The 23159-nt window shown below is 45.4% G+C and overlaps 1 protein-coding gene across 1 annotated transcript in view; it reads right to left on the bottom strand.

Moving 5' to 3' along the window:
- Positions 1–2306: 2306 nt before the first annotated feature.
- LOC142254195 (carbohydrate sulfotransferase 5-like) overlaps positions 2307–23159 on the bottom strand; it is a 46471-nt gene continuing 25618 nt past the window's right edge. Inside the window, exon 2 of the mRNA XM_075325176.1 lies at positions 2307–3777. Coding sequence (XP_075181291.1) covers positions 2597–3757 — 1161 coding nt within the window. The 5' untranslated portion in view covers positions 3758–3777 and the 3' untranslated portion in view covers positions 2307–2596. The remainder of the gene's footprint in view (positions 3778–23159) is intronic.

Raw genomic sequence — 23159 nt, 5'->3', positions numbered from 1 at the left:
CAGGAATATAACTACTATAATACTGCTCCTATGTACAGGAATATAACTACTATAATACTGCTCCAATGTACAAGAATATAACTACTATAATACTGCTCCTATGTACAGGAATATAACTACTATAATACTGCCCCCTATGTACAAGAATATAACTACTATAATACTGCTCCCATGTACAAGAATATAACTACTATAATACTGCTCCTATATAAAAGAATATATCTACTATAATACTGCTCCAATGTACAAGAATATAACTACTATAATACTGCCCCTATGTACAAGAATAAAACTACTATAATACTGTCCCCTATGTACAAGAATATAACTACTATAATACTGCTCCTATATAAAAGAATATATCTACTATAATACTGCTCCTATGTACAAGAATATAACTACTATAATACTGCCCCTATTTACAAGAATATAACTACTAAAATACTGCCAATATGTACAAGAATATAACTACTATAATACTGCCCCTATGTACAAGAATATAACTACTATAATACTGCCTCTATGTACAGGAATATAACTACTATAATACTGCTCCTATGTACAGGAATATAACTACTATAATACTGCCCCTATGTACAAGAATATAACTACTATAATACTACTCCTATGTACAGGAATATAACTACTATAATACTGCTCCTATGTACAGGAATATAACTACTATAATACTGCCCCTATGTACAGGAATATAACTACTATAATACTACTCCTATGTACAAGAATATAACTACTATAATACTGCCCCTATGTACAAGAATATAACTACTATAATACTGCTCCTATGTACAAGAATATAACTACTATAATACTGCCCCTATGTACAAGAATATATCTACTATAATACTACCCCTATGTACAAGTATATAACTACTATAATACTACTCCTATGTACAAGAATATAACTACTATAATACTGCCCCTATGTACAAGAATATAACTACTATAATACTGCTCCTATGTACAAGAATATAACTACTATAATACTGCTCCTATGTACAGGAATATAACTACTATAATACTCCCCCTATGTACAGGAATATAACTACTATAATACTGCTCCTATGTACAAGAATATAACTACTATAATACTGCCCCCTATGTACAAGACTATAACTACTATAATACTGCCCCCTATGTACAAGAATATAACTACTATAATACTGCTCCTATGTACAAGACTAAAACTACTATAATACTGCCCCTATGTACAAGAATATAACTACTATAATACTGCCCCTATGTACAAGACTATAACTACTATAATACTGCCCCTATGTACAAGAATATAACTACTATAATACTGCCCTCTATGTACAAGAATATAACTACTATAATACTGCCCCCTATGTACAAGAATATAACTACTATAATACTGCCCCTATGTACAAGACTATAACTACTATAATACTGCCCCTATGTACAAGACTATAACTACTATAATACTGCCCCTATGTACAAGAATATAACTTCTATAATACTGCTCCTATGTTCAAGAATATAACTACTATAATACTGCTCCTATGTACAAGAATATAACTACTATAATACTGCTCCTATGTACAAGAATATAACTACTATAATACTGCTCCTATGTACAAGAATATAACTACTATAATACTGCTCCTATGTACAAGAATATAACTACTATAATACTACTCCTATGTACAAGAATATAACTACTATAATACTGCTACTACGTACAAGAATATAACTACTAGAATACTGCTCCTATGTACAAGAATATAACTACTATAATACTGCTCCTATGTACAAGAATATAACTACTATAATACTGCCTCCTATGTACAAGAATATAACTACTATAATACTGCCCCTATGTACAAGAATATAACTACTATAATACTGCTCCTATGTACAAGAATATAACTACTATAATACTGCTCCTATGTACAATAATATAACTACTATAATACTGCCCCTATGTACAAGAATATAACTACTATAATACTGCTCCTATGTACAATAATATAACTACTATAATACTGCCCCCTATGTACAAGAATATAACTACTATAATACTGCCCCCTATGTACAAGAATATAACTACTATAATACTGCTCCTATGTACAAGAATATAACTTCTATAATACTGCTCCTATGTACAATAATATAACTACTATAATACTGCCCCCTATGTACAAGAATATAACTACTATAATACTGCCCCCTATATACAAGAATATAACTACTATAATACTGCTCCTATATACAAGAATAGAACTACTATAATACTGCCCTAGAAAGCATCACATGCGGACAACCACTGAATGAATGTTGTATTTTATTTAATGTATGTAAACCTATTACATATATACATTTTCCTTGACAATAAAATATAAAACTATCTTTTTATTTTGATGATGATGAGAATGTATTAAATTACGCCGGTCACTATTTAGTTCCTTCGGGTAGGTTTTGTTTTTCGTTCTTTTACTATTCGGAACTACTAAAAAACTTGATTTTTTTCACAGTTAATAAAGTTAAAATTAATAAATATTACAAAATAATAAACCAAAAAACTCCAATAGTGCAAAAGTCTCTTTAGGTGTTGAAGCTATGTCCAGCTGAAGCGGTTCTGTTTCCTCGGGAGGACGACTTCCAGGTTTAAGTCTTTCTGCTCCCCCTCGGAGTCCACCAGTTGGTACCCGAGCATGTTCATAGCCCCTTTACAAACCTCTTGTATCTTTTCCACCTTCTTGAAAGGAAGAACTTTCCTCCAGGCCTTAGAAATGCTGGCCGCGTTCCGAGACGTGATTGTGAAGGCCTCCTTCTTGTCTCCAGAACTTTGACCATGAGTGATGTTGAAGATCCAGTTCTTCAGATTGTCCGTAAGTTTAAGTCCGGCAAATTTATACATCTCGGAGATTTCCAACAAGGGGTCTCGAACCACGTCCTCGTACCTCACCAGCATGTATCGGTCCTTGAGGAAGCTCGGAGCTTTGTGAACGGCCGTTTCGTACATCTGGACGTGACTTCGACAGATCTCTTGGATCACTTGATACTTGTAGTCGTCTACTATGGTGCCGTTGGTGTTGAGGACAATCCCATTGTCTCTCATCAGTGATTTTTTGGACTGCTCCCGCGATTTCGCCACGGCTCTAGGATCTCGAACCAAATGAAGGATCTTCAAGTTTAGAGATGGGTCGGTTAGTAGGGGATACAAAACCTTCAGGTCAAAGAAGCGGACTTCTTTGATAACCACGTGACTATAGGTTTTGCATGCCTTTTCGGCTTTGTAAAAGGAATATTTCCCACATAGAGTCCTACAGCTAACCTCATCGGAGATCTCATCCCGAGGAAAGGAATTACAAGCTGGGGCGCTACATAAGGCCCTGCTGACGGACCACTGGAAGAGGGAAGAAATGTTCCTCTCCTTTGGCATGTAGGAGTCAAAAACGGACATGTCGCACAGGAATATGGATCTTACGACATCCCTCACTGCCATGTGGAGAACCTTGGCACCGTTCTGAAACATGGTCCCCCACACGTGCCACGCGGGCTCCATCAAGTAGAAAACATCCGGGTGCTGACTGAAGATCTGTCCAACAAAGGAAGACCCCGACCTCCAGGAGGAAAGGATGAGAAGGTGGACTTTCTCCTTGCCGGCCGTGTCCGAGAAGTGAATGTTTTGTCTTGAGTACAATACGAGCAGAAATGCAGTTTGTATCACCAGAAGTCCCGTAGCCAAAGAGCCATTAATCCTAAACTTCACCATGACGTCCACGTTCTGAACCACTGGAGAAAAAAAAAAGAATTTATTAGGTATCTTTTATTGTTTATTTAGTTTTATAACTAGCAGCAAATGTACTGGAAAACCATGTAACAAATGCACAGAGCTCACATCCAGCCTATATTTCTGGGAGAGACACACACAGCTCACGTCCAGCCTATATTACTGGGAGAGACACACAGAGCTCACATCCAGCCTATATTACTGGGAGACACACACAGAGCTCACATCCAGCCTATATTACTGGGAGAGACACACAGAGCTCACATCCAGCCTATATTACTGGAAGAGACACACAGAGCTCACATCCAGCCTATATTACTGGGAGAAACACACAGGCCTCACAGCCAGCCTATATTACTGGGAGAGACATACAGAGCTCACATCCAGCCTATATTACTGGGAGAGACACACAGAGCTCACATCCAGCCTATATTACTGGAAGAGACACACAGAGCTCACATCCAGCCTATATTACTGGAAGAGACACACAGAGCTCACATCCAGCCTATATTACTGGAAGAGACACACAGATCTCACATCCAGCCTATATTACTGGGAGAGATACACAGACCTCACATGCAGCCTATATTACTGGGAGAGACACACAGAGCTCACATCCAGCCTATATTACTGGGAGAGACACACACAGCTCACATCCAGCCTATATTACTGGGAGAGAGACACAGAGCTCACATCCAGCCTATATTACTGGGAGAGACACACACAGCTCACATCCAGCCTATATTACTGGGAGAGACACACAGACCTCACATCCAGCCTATATTACTGGGAGAGACACACAGAGCTCACATCCAGCCTATATTACTGGGAGAGACACACACAGCTCACATCCAGCCTATATTACTGGGAGAGAGACACAGAGCTCACATCCAGCCTATATTACTGGGAGAGACACACACAGCTCACATCCAGCCTATATTACTGGGAGAGATACACAGACCTCACATCCAGCCTATATTACTGGGAGAGACACACAGAGCTCACATCCAGCCTATATTACTGGGAGAGACACACAGAGCTCACATCCAGCCTATATTACTGGGAGAGACACACAGAGCTCACATCCAGCCTATATTACTGGAAGAGACACACAGAGCTCACATCCAGCCTATATTACTGGGAGAAACACACAGGCCTCACAGCCAGCCTATATTACTGGGAGAGACATACAGAGCTCACATCCAGCCTATATTACTGGGAGAGACACACAGAGCTCACATCCAGCCTATATTACTGGAAGAGACACACAGAGCTCACATCCAGCCTATATTACTGGAAGAGACACACAGAGCTCACATCCAGCCTATATTACTGGAAGAGACACACAGATCTCACATCCAGCCTATATTACTGGGAGAGATACACAGACCTCACATGCAGCCTATATTACTGGGAGAGACACACAGAGCTCACATCCAGCCTATATTACTGGGAGAGACACACACAGCTCACATCCAGCCTATATTACTGGGAGAGAGACACAGAGCTCACATCCAGCCTATATTACTGGGAGAGACACACACAGCTCACATCCAGCCTATATTACTGGGAGAGACACACAGACCTCACATCCAGCCTATATTACTGGGAGAGACACACAGAGCTCACATCCAGCCTATATTACTGGGAGAGACACACACAGCTCACATCCAGCCTATATTACTGGGAGAGAGACACAGAGCTCACATCCAGCCTATATTACTGGGAGAGACACACACAGCTCACATCCAGCCTATATTACTGGGAGAGATACACAGACCTCACATCCAGCCTATATTACTGGGAGAGACACACAGAGCTCACATCCAGCCTATATTACTGGGAGAGACACACAGAGCTCACATCCAGCCTATATTACTGGGAGAGACACACACAGCTCACATCCAGCCTATATTACTGGGAGAGACACACAGAGCTCACATCCAGCCTATATTACTGGGAGAGACACACACAGCTCACATCCAGCCTATATTACTGGGAGAGACACACAGAGCTCACATCCAGCCTATATTACTGGGAGAGACACACACAGCTCACATCCAGCCTATATTACTGGGAGAGAGACACAGAGCTCACATCCAGCCTATATTACTGGGAGAGACACACAGACCTCACATCCAGCCTATATTACTGGGAGAGACACACAGACCTCACATCCAGCCTATATTACTGGGAGAGACACACACAGCTCACATCCAGCCTATATTACTGGGAGAGACACACAGAGCTCACATCCAGCCTATATTACTGGGAGAGACACACACAGCTCACATCCAGCCTATATTACTGGGAGAGAGACACAGAGCTCACATCCAGCCTATATTACTGGGAGAGACACACACAGCTCACATCCAGCCTATATTACTGGGAGAGACACACAGACCTCACATCCAGCCTATATTACTGGGAGAGACACACAGAGCTCACATCCAGCCTATATTACTGGGAGAGACACACACAGCTCACATCCAGCCTATATTACTGGGAGAGAGACACAGAGCTCACATCCAGCCTATATTACTGGGAGAGACACACACAGCTCACATCCAGCCTATATTACTGGGAGAGATACACAGACCTCACATCCAGCCTATATTACTGGGAGAGACACACAGAGCTCACATCCAGCCTATATTACTGGGAGAGACACACAGAGCTCACATCCAGCCTATATTACTGGGAGAGACACACACAGCTCACATCCAGCCTATATTACTGGGAGAGACACACAGAGCTCACATCCAGCCTATATTACTGGGAGAGACACACACAGCTCACATCCAGCCTATATTACTGGGAGAGACACACAGAGCTCACATCCAGCCTATATTACTGGGAGAGACACACACAGCTCACATCCAGCCTATATTACTGGGAGAGAGACACAGAGCTCACATCCAGCCTATATTACTGGGAGAGACACACACAGCTCACATCCAGCCTATATTACTGGGAGAGACACACAGACCTCACATCCAGCCTATATTACTGGGAGAGACACACAGAGCTCACATCCAGCCTATATTACTGGGAGAGACACACACAGCTCACATCCAGCCTATATGACTGGGAGAGAGACACAGAGCTCACATCCAGCCTATATTACTGGGAGAGACACACACAGCTCACATCCAGCCTATATTACTGGGAGAGATACACAGACCTCACATCCAGCCTATATTACTGGGAGAGACACACAGAGCTCACATCCAGCCTATATTACTGGGAGAGACACACACAGCTCACATCCAGCCTATATTACTGGGAGAGACACACAGAGCTCACATCCAGCCTATATTACTGGGAGAGACACACACAGCTCACATCCAGCCTATATTACTGGGAGAGACACACAGAGCTCACATCCAGCCTATATTACTGGGAGAGACACACACAGCTCACATCCAGCCTATATTACTGGGAGAGACACACAGAGCTCACATCCAGCCTATATTACTGGGAGAGACACACAGACCTCACATCCAGCCTATATTACTGGGAGAGACACACAGAGCTCACATCCAGTCTATATTACTGGGAGAGACACAGAGCTCACATCCAGCCTATAATACTGGGAGAGACACACAGAGCTCACATCCAGCCTATATTACTGGGAGAGACACACAGACCTCACATCCAGCCTATATTACTGGGAGAGACACACAGAGCTCACATCCAACCTATATTACTGGGAGAGACACACAGACCTCACATCCAGCCTATATTACTGGGAGAGACACACAGACCTCACATCCACACTATATTACTGGGAGACACACAGAGCTCACATCCAGCCTATATTACTGGGAGAGACACAGAGCTCACATCCAGCCTATATTACTGGGAGAGACACACAGACCTCACATCCAGTCTATATTACTGTGAGAGACACACAGACCTCACATCCAGCCTATATTACTGGGAGAGACACACAGAGCTCACATCCAGCCTATATTACTGGGAGAGACACACAGAGCTCACATCCAGCCTATATTACTGGGAGAGACACAGACCTCACATCCAGCCTATATTACTGGGAGAGACACACAGACCTCACATCCAGCCTATATTACTGGGAGAGACACACAGAGCTCACATCCAGCCTATATTACTGGGAGAGACACACAGACAGAGCTCACATCCAGCCTATATTACTGGGAGAGACACACAGACCTCACATCCAGCCTATATTACTGGGAGAGACACACAGACCTCACATCCAGCCTATATTACTGGGAGAGACAGACATAGCTCACATCCAGCCTATATTACTGGGAGAGACACACAGAGCTCACATCCAGCCTATATTACTGGGAGACACACACAGACCTCACATCCAGCCTATATTACTGGGAGAGACACACAGACCTCACATCCAGCCTATATTACTGGGAGACACACACAGACCTCACATCCAGCCTATATTACTGGGAGACACACACAGACCTCACATCCAGCCTATATTACTGGGAGAGACACACATAGCTCACATCCAGCCTATATTACTGGGAGAGACACACAGACCTCACATCCAGCCTATATTACTGGGAGAGACACACATATCTCACATCCAGCCTATATTACTGGGGGAGACACACAGACCTCACATCCAGCCTATATTACTGGAGAGACACACAAACCTCACATCCAGCCTATATTACTGGGAGACACACAGACCTCACATCCAGCCTATATTACTGGGAGAGACACACGGAGCTCACATCCAGCCTATATTACTGGGAGAGACACACAGAGCTCACATCCAGCCTATATTACTGGGAGAGACACAGAGCTCACATCCAGCCTATATTACTGGGAGAGACACACAGAGCTCACATCCAGCCTATATTACTGGGAGAGACACAGAGCTCACATCTAACCTATATTACTGGGAGAGACACACAGACCTCACATCCAGCCTATATTACTGGGAGAGACACACACAAAGAGCTCACATCCAGCCTATATTACTGGAGAGACACACAGAGCTCACATTCAACCTATATTACTGGGAGAGACACACAGACCTAACATCCAGCCTATATTCCTGGGAGAGACACACAGACCTCACATCCAGCCTATATTACTGGGAGACACACACAGAGCTCTCATCCAGCCTATATTACTGGGAGAGACACACAGACCTCACATCCAGCCTATATTACTGGGGAGACACACAGACCTCACATCCAACCTATATTACTGGGAGAGACACACAGACCTCACATCCAGCCTATATTACTGGGAGAGACACACAGACCTCACATCCAGCCTATATTACTGGGAGAGACACACAGACCTCACATCCAGCCTATATTACTGGGAGAGACACACAGACCTCACATCCAGCCTATATTACTGGGAGAGACACACAGACCTCACATCCAGCCTATATTACTGGGAGAGACACACACACAGAGCTCACATCCAGCCTATATTACTGGAGAGACACACAGAGCTCACATTCAACCTATATTACTGGGAGAGACACACAGACCTCACATCCAGTCTATATTACTGGGAGAGACACACAGACCTCACATCCAGCCTATATTACTGGGAGAGACACACAGAGCTCACACCCAGCCTATATTACTGGGAGAGACACACAGACCTCACATCCAGCCTATATTACTGGGAGAGACACAGAGCTCACATCCAGCCTATATTACTGGGAGAGACACACAGAGCTCACATCCAGCCTATATTACTGGGAGAGACACACAGAGCTCACATCCAGCCTATATTACTGGGAGAGACACAGAGCTCACATCTAACCTATATTACTGGGAGAGACACACAGACCTCACATCCAGCCTATATTACTGGGAGAGACACACACAAAGAGCTCACATCCAGCCTATATTACTGGAGAGACACACAGAGCTCACATTCAACCTATATTACTGGGAGAGACACACAGACCTAACATCCAGCCTATATTCCTGGGAGAGACACACAGACCTCACATCCAGCCTATATTACTGGGAGACACACACAGAGCTCTCATCCAGCCTATATTACTGGGAGAGACACACAGACCTCACATCCAGCCTATATTACTGGGGAGACACACAGACCTCACATCCAACCTATATTACTGGGAGAGACACACAGACCTCACATCCAGCCTATATTACTGGGAGAGACACACAGACCTCACATCCAGCCTATATTACTGGGAGAGACACACAGACCTCACATCCAGCCTATATTACTGGGAGAGACACACAGACCTCACATCCAGCCTATATTACTGGGAGAGACACACAGACCTCACATCCAGCCTATATTACTGGGAGAGACACACACACAGAGCTCACATCCAGCCTATATTACTGGAGAGACACACAGAGCTCACATTCAACCTATATTACTGGGAGAGACACACAGACCTCACATCCAGTCTATATTACTGGGAGAGACACACAGACCTCACATCCAGCCTATATTACTGGGAGAGACACACAGAGCTCACACCCAGCCTATATTACTGGGAGAGACACACAGACCTCACATCCAGCCTATATTACTGGGAGAGACACACAGAGCTCACATCCAGCCTATATTACTGGGAGAGACACACAGATCTCACATCCAGTCTATATTACTGGGAGAGACACACAGAGCTCACATCCAGTCTATATTACTGGGAGAGACACACAGAGCTCACATCCAGCCTATATTACTGGGAGAGACACACAGAGCTCACATCCAGCCTATATTACTGGGAGACACACAGAGCTCACATCCAGCCTATATTACTGGGAGAGACACACAGAGCTCACATCCAGCCTATATTACTGGGAGAGACACACAGACCTCACATCCAGTCTATATTACTGGGAGAGACACACAGAGCTCACATCCAGTCTATATTACTGGGAGAGACACACAGAGATCACATCCAGCCTATATTACTGTGAGAAACACAGAGAGCTCACATCCAGCCTATATTACTGGGAGAGACACACAGAGCTCACATCCAGCCTATATCACTGGGAGAGACACACAGACCTCACATCCAGCCTATATTACTAGGAGAGACACACAGACCTCACATCCAGCCTATATTACTGGGAGAGACACACAGACCTCACATCCAGTCTATATTACTGGGAGAGACACACAGACCTCACATCCAGCCTATATTACTGGGAGAGACACACAGAGCTCACATCCAGCCTATATTACTGTGAGAAACACAGAGAGCTCACATCCAGCCTATATTACTGGGAGAGACACACAGAGCTCACATCCAGCCTATATTACTGGGAGAGACACACAGAGCTCACATCCAGCCTATATTACTGGGAGAGACACACAGAGCTCACATCCAGCCTATATCACTGGGAGAGACACACAGACCTCACATCCAGCCTATATTACTGGGAGAGACACAGAGCTCACATCCAGCCTATATTACTGGGAGAGACACAGACCTCACATCCAGCCTATATTACTGGGAGAGACACACAGACCTCACATCCAGCCTATATTACTGGGAGAGACACACAGAGCTCACATCCAGCCTATATTACTGGGAGAGACACACAGACAGAGCTCACATCCAGCCTATATTACTGGGAGAGACACACAGACCTCACATCCAGCCTATATTACTGGGAGAGACACACAGACCTCACATCCAGCCTATATTACTGGGAGAGACAGACATAGCTCACATCCAGCCTATATTACTGGGAGAGACACACAGAGCTCACATCCAGCCTATATTACTGGGAGACACACACAGACCTCACATCCAGCCTATATTACTGGGAGAGACACACAGACCACACATCCAGCCTATATTACTGGGAGACACACACAGACCTCACATCCAGCCTATATTACTGGGAGACACACACAGACCTCACATCCAGCCTATATTACTGGGAGAGACACACATAGCTCACATCCAGCCTATATTACTGGGAGAGACACACAGACCTCACATCCAGCCTATATTACTGGGAGAGACACACATAGCTCACATCCAGCCTATATTACTGGGGGAGACACACAGACCTCACATCCAGCCTATATTACTGGAGAGACACACAAACCTCACATCCAGCCTATATTACTGGGAGACACACAGACCTCACATCCAGCCTATATTACTGGGAGAGACACACGGAGCTCACATCCAGCCTATATTACTGGGAGAGACACACAGAGCTCACATCCAGCCTATATTACTGGGAGAGACACAGAGCTCACATCCAGCCTATATTACTGGGAGAGACACACAGAGCTCACATCCAGCCTATATTACTGGGAGAGACACAGAGCTCACATCTAACCTATATTACTGGGAGAGACACACAGACCTCACATCCAGCCTATATTACTGGGAGAGACACACACAAAGAGCTCACATCCAGCCTATATTACTGGAGAGACACACAGAGCTCACATTCAACCTATATTACTGGGAGAGACACACAGACCTAACATCCAGCCTATATTCCTGGGAGAGACACACAGACCTCACATCCAGCCTATATTACTGGGAGACACACACAGAGCTCTCATCCAGCCTATATTACTGGGAGAGACACACAGACCTCACATCCAGCCTATATTACTGGGGAGACACACAGACCTCACATCCAACCTATATTACTGGGAGAGACACACAGACCTCACATCCAGCCTATATTACTGGGAGAGACACACAGACCTCACATCCAGCCTATATTACTGGGAGAGACACACAGACCTCACATCCAGCCTATATTACTGGGAGAGACACACAGACCTCACATCCAACCTATATTACTGGGAGAGACACACAGACCTCACATCCAGCCTATATTACTGGGAGAGACACACACACAGAGCTCACATCCAGCCTATATTACTGGAGAGACACACAGAGCTCACATTCAACCTATATTACTGGGAGAGACACACAGACCTCACATCCAGTCTATATTACTGGGAGAGACACACAGACCTCACATCCAGCCTATATTACTGGGAGAGACACACAGAGCTCACACCCAGCCTATATTACTGGGAGAGACACACAGACCTCACATCCAGCCTATATTACTGGGAGAGACACAGAGCTCACATCCAGCCTATATTACTGGGAGAGACACACAGAGCTCACATCCAGCCTATATTACTGGGAGAGACACACAGAGCTCACATCCAGCCTATATTACTGGGAGAGACACAGAGCTCACATCTAACCTATATTACTGGGAGAGACACACAGACCTCACATCCAGCCTATATTACTGGGAGAGACACACACAAAGAGCTCACATCCAGCCTATATTACTGGAGAGACACACAGAGCTCACATTCAACCTATATTACTGGGAGAGACACACAGACCTAACATCCAGCCTATATTCCTGGGAGAGACACACAGACCTCACATCCAGCCTATATTACTGGGAGACACACACAGAGCTCTCATCCAGCCTATATTACTGGGAGAGACACACAGACCTCACATCCAGCCTATATTACTGGGGAGACACACAGACCTCACATCCAACCTATATTACTGGGAGAGACACACAGACCTCACATCCAGCCTATATTACTGGGAGAGACACACAGACCTCACATCCAGCCTATATTACTGGGAGAGACACACAGACCTCACATCCAGCCTATATTACTGGGAGAGACACACAGACCTCACATCCAGCCTATATTACTGGGAGAGACACACAGACCTCACATCCAGCCTATATTACTGGGAGAGACACACACACAGAGCTCACATCCAGCCTATATTACTGGAGAGACACACAGAGCTCACATTCAACCTATATTACTGGGAGAGACACACAGACCTCACATCCAGTCTATATTACTGGGAGAGACACACAGACCTCACATCCAGCCTATATTACTGGGAGAGACACACAGAGCTCACACCCAGCCTATATTACTGGGAGAGACACACAGACCTCACATCCAGCCTATATTACTGGGAGAGACACACAGAGCTCACATCCAGCCTATATTACTGGGAGAGACACACAGATCTCACATCCAGTCTATATTACTGGGAGAGACACACAGAGCTCACATCCAGTCTATATTACTGGGAGAGACACACAGAGCTCACATCCAGCCTATATTACTGGGAGAGACACACAGAGCTCACATCCAGCCTATATTACTGGGAGACACACAGAGCTCACATCCAGCCTATATTACTGGGAGAGACACACAGAGCTCACATCCAGCCTATATTACTGGGAGAGACACACAGACCTCACATCCAGTCTATATTACTGGGAGAGACACACAGAGCTCACATCCAGTCTATATTACTGGGAGAGACACACAGAGATCACATCCAGCCTATATTACTGTGAGAAACACAGAGAGCTCACATCCAGCCTATATTACTGGGAGAGACACACAGAGCTCACATCCAGCCTATATCACTGGGAGAGACACACAGACCTCACATCCAGCCTATATTACTAGGAGAGACACACAGACCTCACATCCAGCCTATATTACTGGGAGAGACACACAGACCTCACATCCAGTCTATATTACTGGGAGAGACACACAGACCTCACATCCAGCCTATATTACTGGGAGAGACACACAGAGCTCACATCCAGCCTATATTACTGTGAGAAACACAGAGAGCTCACATCCAGCCTATATTACTGGGAGAGACACACAGAGCTCACATCCAGCCTATATTACTGGGAGAGACACACAGAGCTCACATCCAGCCTATATTACTGGGAGAGACACACAGAGCTCACATCCAGCCTATATCACTGGGAGAGACACACAGACCTCACATCCAGCCTATATTACTGGGAGAGACACAGAGCTCACATCCAGCCTATATTACTGGGAGAGACACAGAGCTCACATCCAGCCTATATTACTGGAGAGACACACAGAGCTCACATCCAGCCTATATTACTGGGAGAGACACACAGACCTCACATCCAGCCTATATTACTAGGAGAGACACACAGAGCTCACATCCAGCCTATATTACTGGGAGAGACACATAGCTCACATCCAGCCTATATTACTGGAGAGACACACAGACCTCACATCCAGCCTATATTACTGGGAGAGACACAGAGCTCACATCCAGCCTATATTACTGGGAGAGACACACAGACCTCACATCCTGCCTATATTACTGGGAGAGACACACAGAGCTCACATCCAGCCTATATTACTGGGAGAGATACACAGACCTCACATCCAGCCTATATTACTGGGAGAGACACACAGAGCTCACATCCAGCCTATATTACTGGGAGAGACACACAGACCTCACATCCAGCCTATATTACTGGGAGAGATACACAGACCTCACATCTAGCCTATATTACTGGGAGAGACACACAGACCTCACATCCAGCCTATATTACTAGGAGAGACACACAGAGCTCACATCCAGCCTATATTACTGGGAGAGACACACAGACCTCACATCCAGCCTATATTACTAGGAGAGACACACAGAGCTCACATCCAGCCTATATTACTGGGAGAGACACAGAGCTCACATCCAGCCTATATTACTGGAGAGACACACAGAGCTCACATCCAGCCTATATTACTGGGAGAGACACAGAGCTCACATCCAGCCTATATTACTGGGAGAGACACACAGACCTCACATCCAGCCTATATTACTGGAGAGACACACAGACCTCACATCCAGCCTATATTACTGGGAGAGACACACAGACCTCACATCCAGCCTATATTACTGGGAGAGACACACAGATCTCACATCCAGCCTATATTACTGGAGAGACACACAGAGATCACATCCAGCCTATATTACAGGAGAGAGACACAGACCTCACATCCAGCCTATATTACTGGAGAGACTCACAGAGATCACATCCAGCCTATATTACAGGAGAGAGACACACACCTCACATCCAGCCTATATTACTGGAGAGACTCACAGAGCTCACATCCAGCCTATATTACTGGGAGAGACACACACAGCTCACATCCAGCCTATATTACTGGGAGAGAGACACAGAGCTCACATCCAGCCTATATTACTGGGAGAGACACACACAGCTCACATCCAGCCTATATTACTGGGAGAGACACACAGACCTCACATCCAGCCTATATTACTGGGAGAGACACACAGAGCTCACATCCAGCCTATATTACTGGGAGAGACACACACAGCTCACATCCAGCCTATATTACTGGGAGAGAGACACAGAGCTCACATCCAGCCTATATTACTGGGAGAGACACACACAGCTCACATCCAGCCTATATTACTGGGAGAGATACACAGACCTCACATCCAGCCTATATTACTGGGAGAGACACACAGAGCTCACATCCAGCCTATATTACTGGGAGAGACACACACAGCTCACATCCAGCCTATATTACTGGGAGAGACACACAGAGCTCACATCCAGCCTATATTACTGGGAGAGACACACACAGCTCACATCCAGCCTATATTACTGGGAGAGACACACAGAGCTCACATCCAGCCTATATTACTGGGAGAGACACACACAGCTCACATCCAGCCTATATTACTGGGAGAGACACACAGAGCTCACATCCAGCCTATATTACTGGGAGAGACACACAGACCTCACATCCAGCCTATATTACTGGGAGAGACACACAGAGCTCACATCCAGTCTATATTACTGGGAGAGACACAGAGCTCACATCCAGCCTATAATACTGGGAGAGACACACAGAGCTCACATCCAGCCTATATTACTGGGAGAGACACACAGACCTCACATCCAGCCTATATTACTGGGAGAGACACACAGAGCTCACATCCAACCTATATTACTGGGAGAGACACACAGACCTCACATCCAGCCTATATTACTGGGAGAGACACACAGACCTCACATCCACACTATATTACTGGGAGACACACAGAGCTCACATCCAGCCTATATTACTGGGAGAGACACAGAGCTCACATCCAGCCTATATTACTGGGAGAGACACACAGACCTCACATCCAGTCTATATTACTGGGAGAGACACACAGACCTCACATCCAGCCTATATTACTGGGAGAGACACACAGAGCTCACATCCAGCCTATATTACTGGGAGAGACACACAGAGCTCACATCCAGCCTATATTACTGGGAGAGACACAGACCTCACATCCAGCCTATATTACTGGGAGAGACACACAGACCTCACATCCAGCCTATATTACTGGGAGAGACACACAGAGCTCACATCCAGCCTATATTACTGGGAGAGACACACAGACAGAGCTCACATCCAGCCTATATTACTGGGAGAGACACACAGACCTCACATCCAGCCTATATTACTGGGAGAGACACACAGACCTCACATCCAGCCTATATTACTGGGAGAGACACACATAGCTCACATCCAGCCTATATTACTGGGAGACACACACAGACCTCACATCCAGCCTATATTACTGGGAGACACACACAGACCTCACATCCAGCCTATATTACTGGGAGAGACACACATAGCTCACATCCAGCCTATATTACTGGGAGAGACACACAGACCTCACATCCAGCCTATATTACTGGGAGAGACACACATAGCTCACATCCAGCCTATATTACTGGGGGAGACACACAGACCTCACATCCAGCCTATATTACTGGAGAGACACACAAACCTCACATCCAGCCTATATTACTGGGAGACACACAGACCTCACATCCAGCCTATATTACTGGGAGAGACACACGGAGCTCACATCCAGCCTATATTACTGGGAGAGACACACAGAGCTCACATCCAGCCTATATTACTGGGAGAGACACAGAGCTCACATCCAGCCTATATTACTGGGAGAGACACACAGAGCTCACATCCAGCCTATATTACTGGGAGAGACACACAGAGCTCACATCCAGCCTATATTACTGGGAGAGACACAGAGCTCACATCTAACCTATATTACTGGGAGAGACACACAGACCTCACATCCAGCCTATATTACTGGGAGAGACACACACAAAGAGCTCACATCCAGCCTATATTACTGGAGAGACACACAGAGCTCACATTCAACCTATATTACTGGGAGAGACACACAGACCTAACATCCAGCCTATATTCCTGGGAGAGACACACAGACCTCACATCCAGCCTATATTACTGGGAGACACACACAGAGCTCTCATCCAGCCTATATTACTGGGAGAGACACACAGACCTCACATCCAGCCTATATTACTGGGGAGACACACAGACCTCACATCCAACCTATATTACTGGGAGAGACACACAGACCTCACATCCAGCCTATATTACTGGGAGAGACACACAGACCTCACATCCAGCCTATATTACTGGGAGAGACACACAGACCTCACATCCAGCCTATATTACTGGGAGAGACACACAGACCTCACATCCAGCCTATATTACTGGGAGAGACACACAGACCTCACATCCAGCCTATATTACTGGGAGAGACACACACACAGAGCTCACATCCAGCCTATATTACTGGAGAGACACACAGAGCTCACATTCAACCTATATTACTGGGAGAGACACACAGACCTCACATCCAGTCTATATTACTGGGAGAGACACACAGACCTCACATCCAGCCTATATTACTGGGAGAGACACACAGAGCTCACACCCAGCCTATATTACTGGGAGAGACACACAGACCTCACATCCAGCCTATATTACTGGGAGAGACACACAGAGCTCACATCCAGCCTATATTACTGGGAGAGACACACAGATCTCACATCCAGTCTATATTACTGGGAGAGACACACAGAGCTCACATCCAGTCTATATTACTGGGAGAGACACACAGAGCTCACATCCAGCCTATATTACTGGGAGAGACACACAGAGCTCACATCCAGCCTATATTACTGGGAGACACACAGAGCTCACATCCAGCCTATATTACTGGGAGAGACACACAGAGCTCACATCCAGCCTATATTACTGGGAGAGACACACAGACCTCACATCCAGTCTATATTACTGGGAGAGACACACAGAGCTCACATCCAGTCTATATTACTGGGAGAGACACACAGAGATCACATCCAGCCTATATTACTGTGAGAAACACAGAGAGCTCACATCCAGCCTATATTACTGGGAGAGACACACAGAGCTCACATCCAGCCTATATCACTGGGAGAGACACACAGACCTCACATCCAGCCTATATTACTAGGAGAGACACACAGACCTCACATCCAGCCTATATTACTGGGAGAGACACACAGACCTCACATCCAGTCTATATTACTGGGAGAGACACACAGACCTCACATCCAGCCTATATTACTGGGAGAGACACACAGAGCTCACATCCAGCCTATATTACTGTGAGAAACACAGAGAGCTCACATCCAGCCTATACTGGGAGAGACACACAGAGCTCACATCCAGCCTATATTACTGGGAGAGACACACAGAGCTCACATCCAGCCTATATTACTGGGAGAGACACACAGAGCTCACATCCAGCCTATATCACTGGGAGAGACACACAGACCTCACATCCAGCCTATATTACTGGGAGAGACACAGAGCTCACATCCAGCCTATATTACTGGGAGAGACACAGAGCTCACATCCAGCCTATATTACTGGAGAGACACACAGAGCTCACATCCAGCCTATATTACTGGGAGAGACACACAGACCTCACATCCAGCCTATATTACTAGGAGAGACACACAGAGCTCACATCCAGCCTATATTACTGGGAGAGACACATAGCTCACATCCAGCCTATATTACTGGAGAGACACACAGACCTCACATCCAGCCTATATTACTGGGAGAGACACACAGAGCTCACATCCAGCCTATATTACTGGGAGAGACACACAGACCTCACATCCTGCCTATATTACTGGGAGAGACACACAGAGCTCACATCCAGCCTATATTACTGGGAGAGATACACAGACCTCACATCCAGCCTATATTACTGGGAGAGACACACAGAGCTCACATCCAGCCTATATTACTGGGAGAGACACACAGACCTCACATCCAGCCTATATTACTGGGAGAGATACACAGACCTCACATCTAGCCTATATTACTGGGAGAGACACACAGACCTCACATCCAGCCTATATTACTAGGAGAGACACACAGAGCTCACATCCAGCCTATATTACTGGGAGAGACACACAGACCTCACATCCAGCCTATATTACTAGGAGAGACACACAGACCTCACATCCAGCCTATATTACTGGGAGAGACACAGAGCTCACATCCAGCCTATATTACTGGAGAGACACACAGAGCTCACATCCAGCCTATATTACTGGGAGAGACACAGAGCTCACATCCAGCCTATATTACTGGGAGAGACACACAGACCTCACATCCAGCCTATATTACTGGAGAGACACACAGACCTCACATCCAGCCTATATTACTGGGAGAGACACACAGACCTCACATCCAGCCTATATTACTGGGAGAGACACACAGATCTCACATCCAGCCTATATTACTGGAGAGACACACAGAGATCACATCCAGCCTATATTACAGGAGAGAGACACAGACCTCACATCCAGCCTATATTACTGGAGAGACTCACAGAGATCACATCCAGCCTATATTACAGGAGAGAGACACACACCTCACATCCAGCCTATATTACTGGAGAGACTCACAGAGCTCACATCCAGCCTATATTACTGGGAGAGACACACAGACCTCACATCCAGCCTATATTACTGGGAGACACATAGAGCACACATCCATCCTACAGTTAGGTCCAGAAATATTTGGACAGTGACACAATTTTGGCGAGTTGGGCTCTGCATGCCACCACATTGGATTTGAAATGAAACCTCTACAACAGAATTCAAGTGCAGATTTTAACGTTTAATTTGAAGGTTTGAACAAAAATATCTGATAGAAATTGTAGGAATTGTCACATTTCTTTGCAAACACTCCACATTTTAGGAGGTCAAAAGTAATTGGACAAATAAACCAAACCCAAACAAAATATTTTTATTTTCAATATTTTGTTGCGAATCTTTTGGAGGCAATCACTGCCTTAAGTCTGGAACCCATGGACATCACCAAACGCTGGGTTTCCTCCTTCTTAATGCTTTGCCAGGCCTTTACAGCCGCAGCCTTCAGGTCTTGCTTGTTTGTGGGTCTTTCCGTCTTAAGTCTGGATTTGAGCAAGTGAAATGCATGCTCAATTGGGTTAAGATCTGGTGATTGACTTGGCCATTGCAGAATGTTCCACTTTTTAGCACTCATGAACTCCTGGGTAGCTTTGGCTTTATGCTTGGGGTCATTGTCCATCTGTACTATGAAGCGCCGTCCGATCAACTTTGCGGCATTTGGCTGAATCTGGGCTGAAAGTATATCCCGGTACACTTCAGAATTCATCCGGCTACTCTTGTCTGCTGTTATGTCATCAATAAACACAAGTGACCCAGTGCCATTGAAAGCCATGCATGCCCATGCCATCACGTTGCCTCCACCATGTTTTACAGAGGATGTGGTGTGCCTTGGATCATGTGCCGTTCCCTTTTTTCTCCAAACTTTTTTCTTCCCATCATTCTGGTACAGGTTGATCTTTGTCTCATCTGTCCATAGAATACTTTTCCAGAACTGAGCTGGCTTCATGAGGTGTTTTTCAGCAAATGTAACTCTGGCCTGTCTATTTTTGGAATTGATGAATGGTTTGCATCTAGATGTGAACCCTTTGTATTTACTTTCATGGAGTCTTCTCTTTACTGTTGACTTAGAGACAGATACACCTACTTCACTGAGAGTGTTCTGGACTTCAGTTGATGTTGTGAACGGGTTCTTCTTCACCAAAGAAAGTATGCGGCGATCATCCACCACTGTTGTCATCCGTGGACGCCCAGGCCTTTTTGAGTTCCCAAGCTCACCAGTCAATTCCTTTTTTCTCAGAATGTACCCGACTGTGGATTTTGCTACTCCAAGCATGTCTGCTATCTCTCTGATGGATTTTTTCTTTTTTTTCAGCCTCAGGATGTTCTGCTTCACCTCAATTGAGAGTTCCTTAGACCGCATGTTGTCTGGTAACAGCAACAGCCTCCAAATGCAAAACCACACACCTGTAATCAACCCCAGACCTTTTAACTGCTTCATTGATTACAGGTTAATGAGGGAGACGCCTTCAGAGTTAATTGCAGCCCTTAGAGTCCCTTGTCCAATTACTTTTGGTCCCTTGAAAAAGAGGAGGCTATGCATTACAGAGCTATGATTCCTAAACCCTTTCTCCGATTTGGATGTGAAAACTCTCATATTGCAGCTGGGAGTGTGCACTTTCAGCCCATATTATATATATAATTGTATTTCTGAACATGTTTTTGTAAACAGCTAAAATAACAAAACTTGTGTCACTGTCCAAATATTTCTGGACCTAACTGTATAATACTGGGAGAGACACACAGAGTTCACATCCAGCCTATATTACTGGGAGAGACACACAGACCTCACATCCAGCCTATATTACTGGAGAGACACACAGACCTCACATCCAGCCTATATTACTGGGAGAGACACACAGACCTCACATCCAGCCTATATTACTGGGAGAGACACACAGACCTCACATCCAGCCTATATTACTGGAGAGACTCACAGAGATCACATCCAGCCTATATTACAGGAGAGAGACACACACAGAGCTCACATCCAGCCTATATTACTGGGAGAGACACACAGACCTCACATCCAGCCTATATTACTGGAAGAGACACACAGAGCTCACATCCAGCCTATATTACTGTGAGAAACACAGAGAGCTCACATCCAGCCTATATTACTGGGAGAGACACACACAGAGCTCACATCCAGCCTATATTACAGGAGAGAGACACAGACCTCACATCCAGCCTATATTACTGGGAGAGACACACAGAGCTCACATCCAGCCTATATTACTGGAGAGACTCACAGAGCTCACATCCAGCCTATATTACTGGGAGAGACACACAGAGATCACATCCAGCCTATATTACAGGAGAGAGACACACACAGAGCTCACATCCAGCCTATATTACTGGGAGAGACACACAGAGATCACATCCAGCCTATATTACTGGGAGAGACACACAGAGCTCACATCCAGCCTATATTACTGGGAGAGACACACAGACCTCACATCCAGCCTATATTACTGGGAGAGACACACAGAGATCACATCCAGCCTATATTACTGGGAGAGACACAGACCTCACATCCAGCCTATATTACTGGGAGAGACACACAAACCTCACATCCAGCCTATATTACTGGGAGAGACACACAGACTTCACATCCATCCTATATTACTGGGAGAGACACACAGACCTCACATCCAGCCTATATTACT

Source organism: Anomaloglossus baeobatrachus, chromosome 10 (genome assembly GCF_048569485.1).
Source record: "Anomaloglossus baeobatrachus isolate aAnoBae1 chromosome 10, aAnoBae1.hap1, whole genome shotgun sequence".
Classification (NCBI taxonomy): domain Eukaryota; kingdom Metazoa; phylum Chordata; class Amphibia; order Anura; family Aromobatidae; genus Anomaloglossus; species Anomaloglossus baeobatrachus.
The sequence above is the reverse complement of the archived record's forward strand: the minus strand, read 5'-3'. Positions and strand labels throughout refer to the sequence as shown.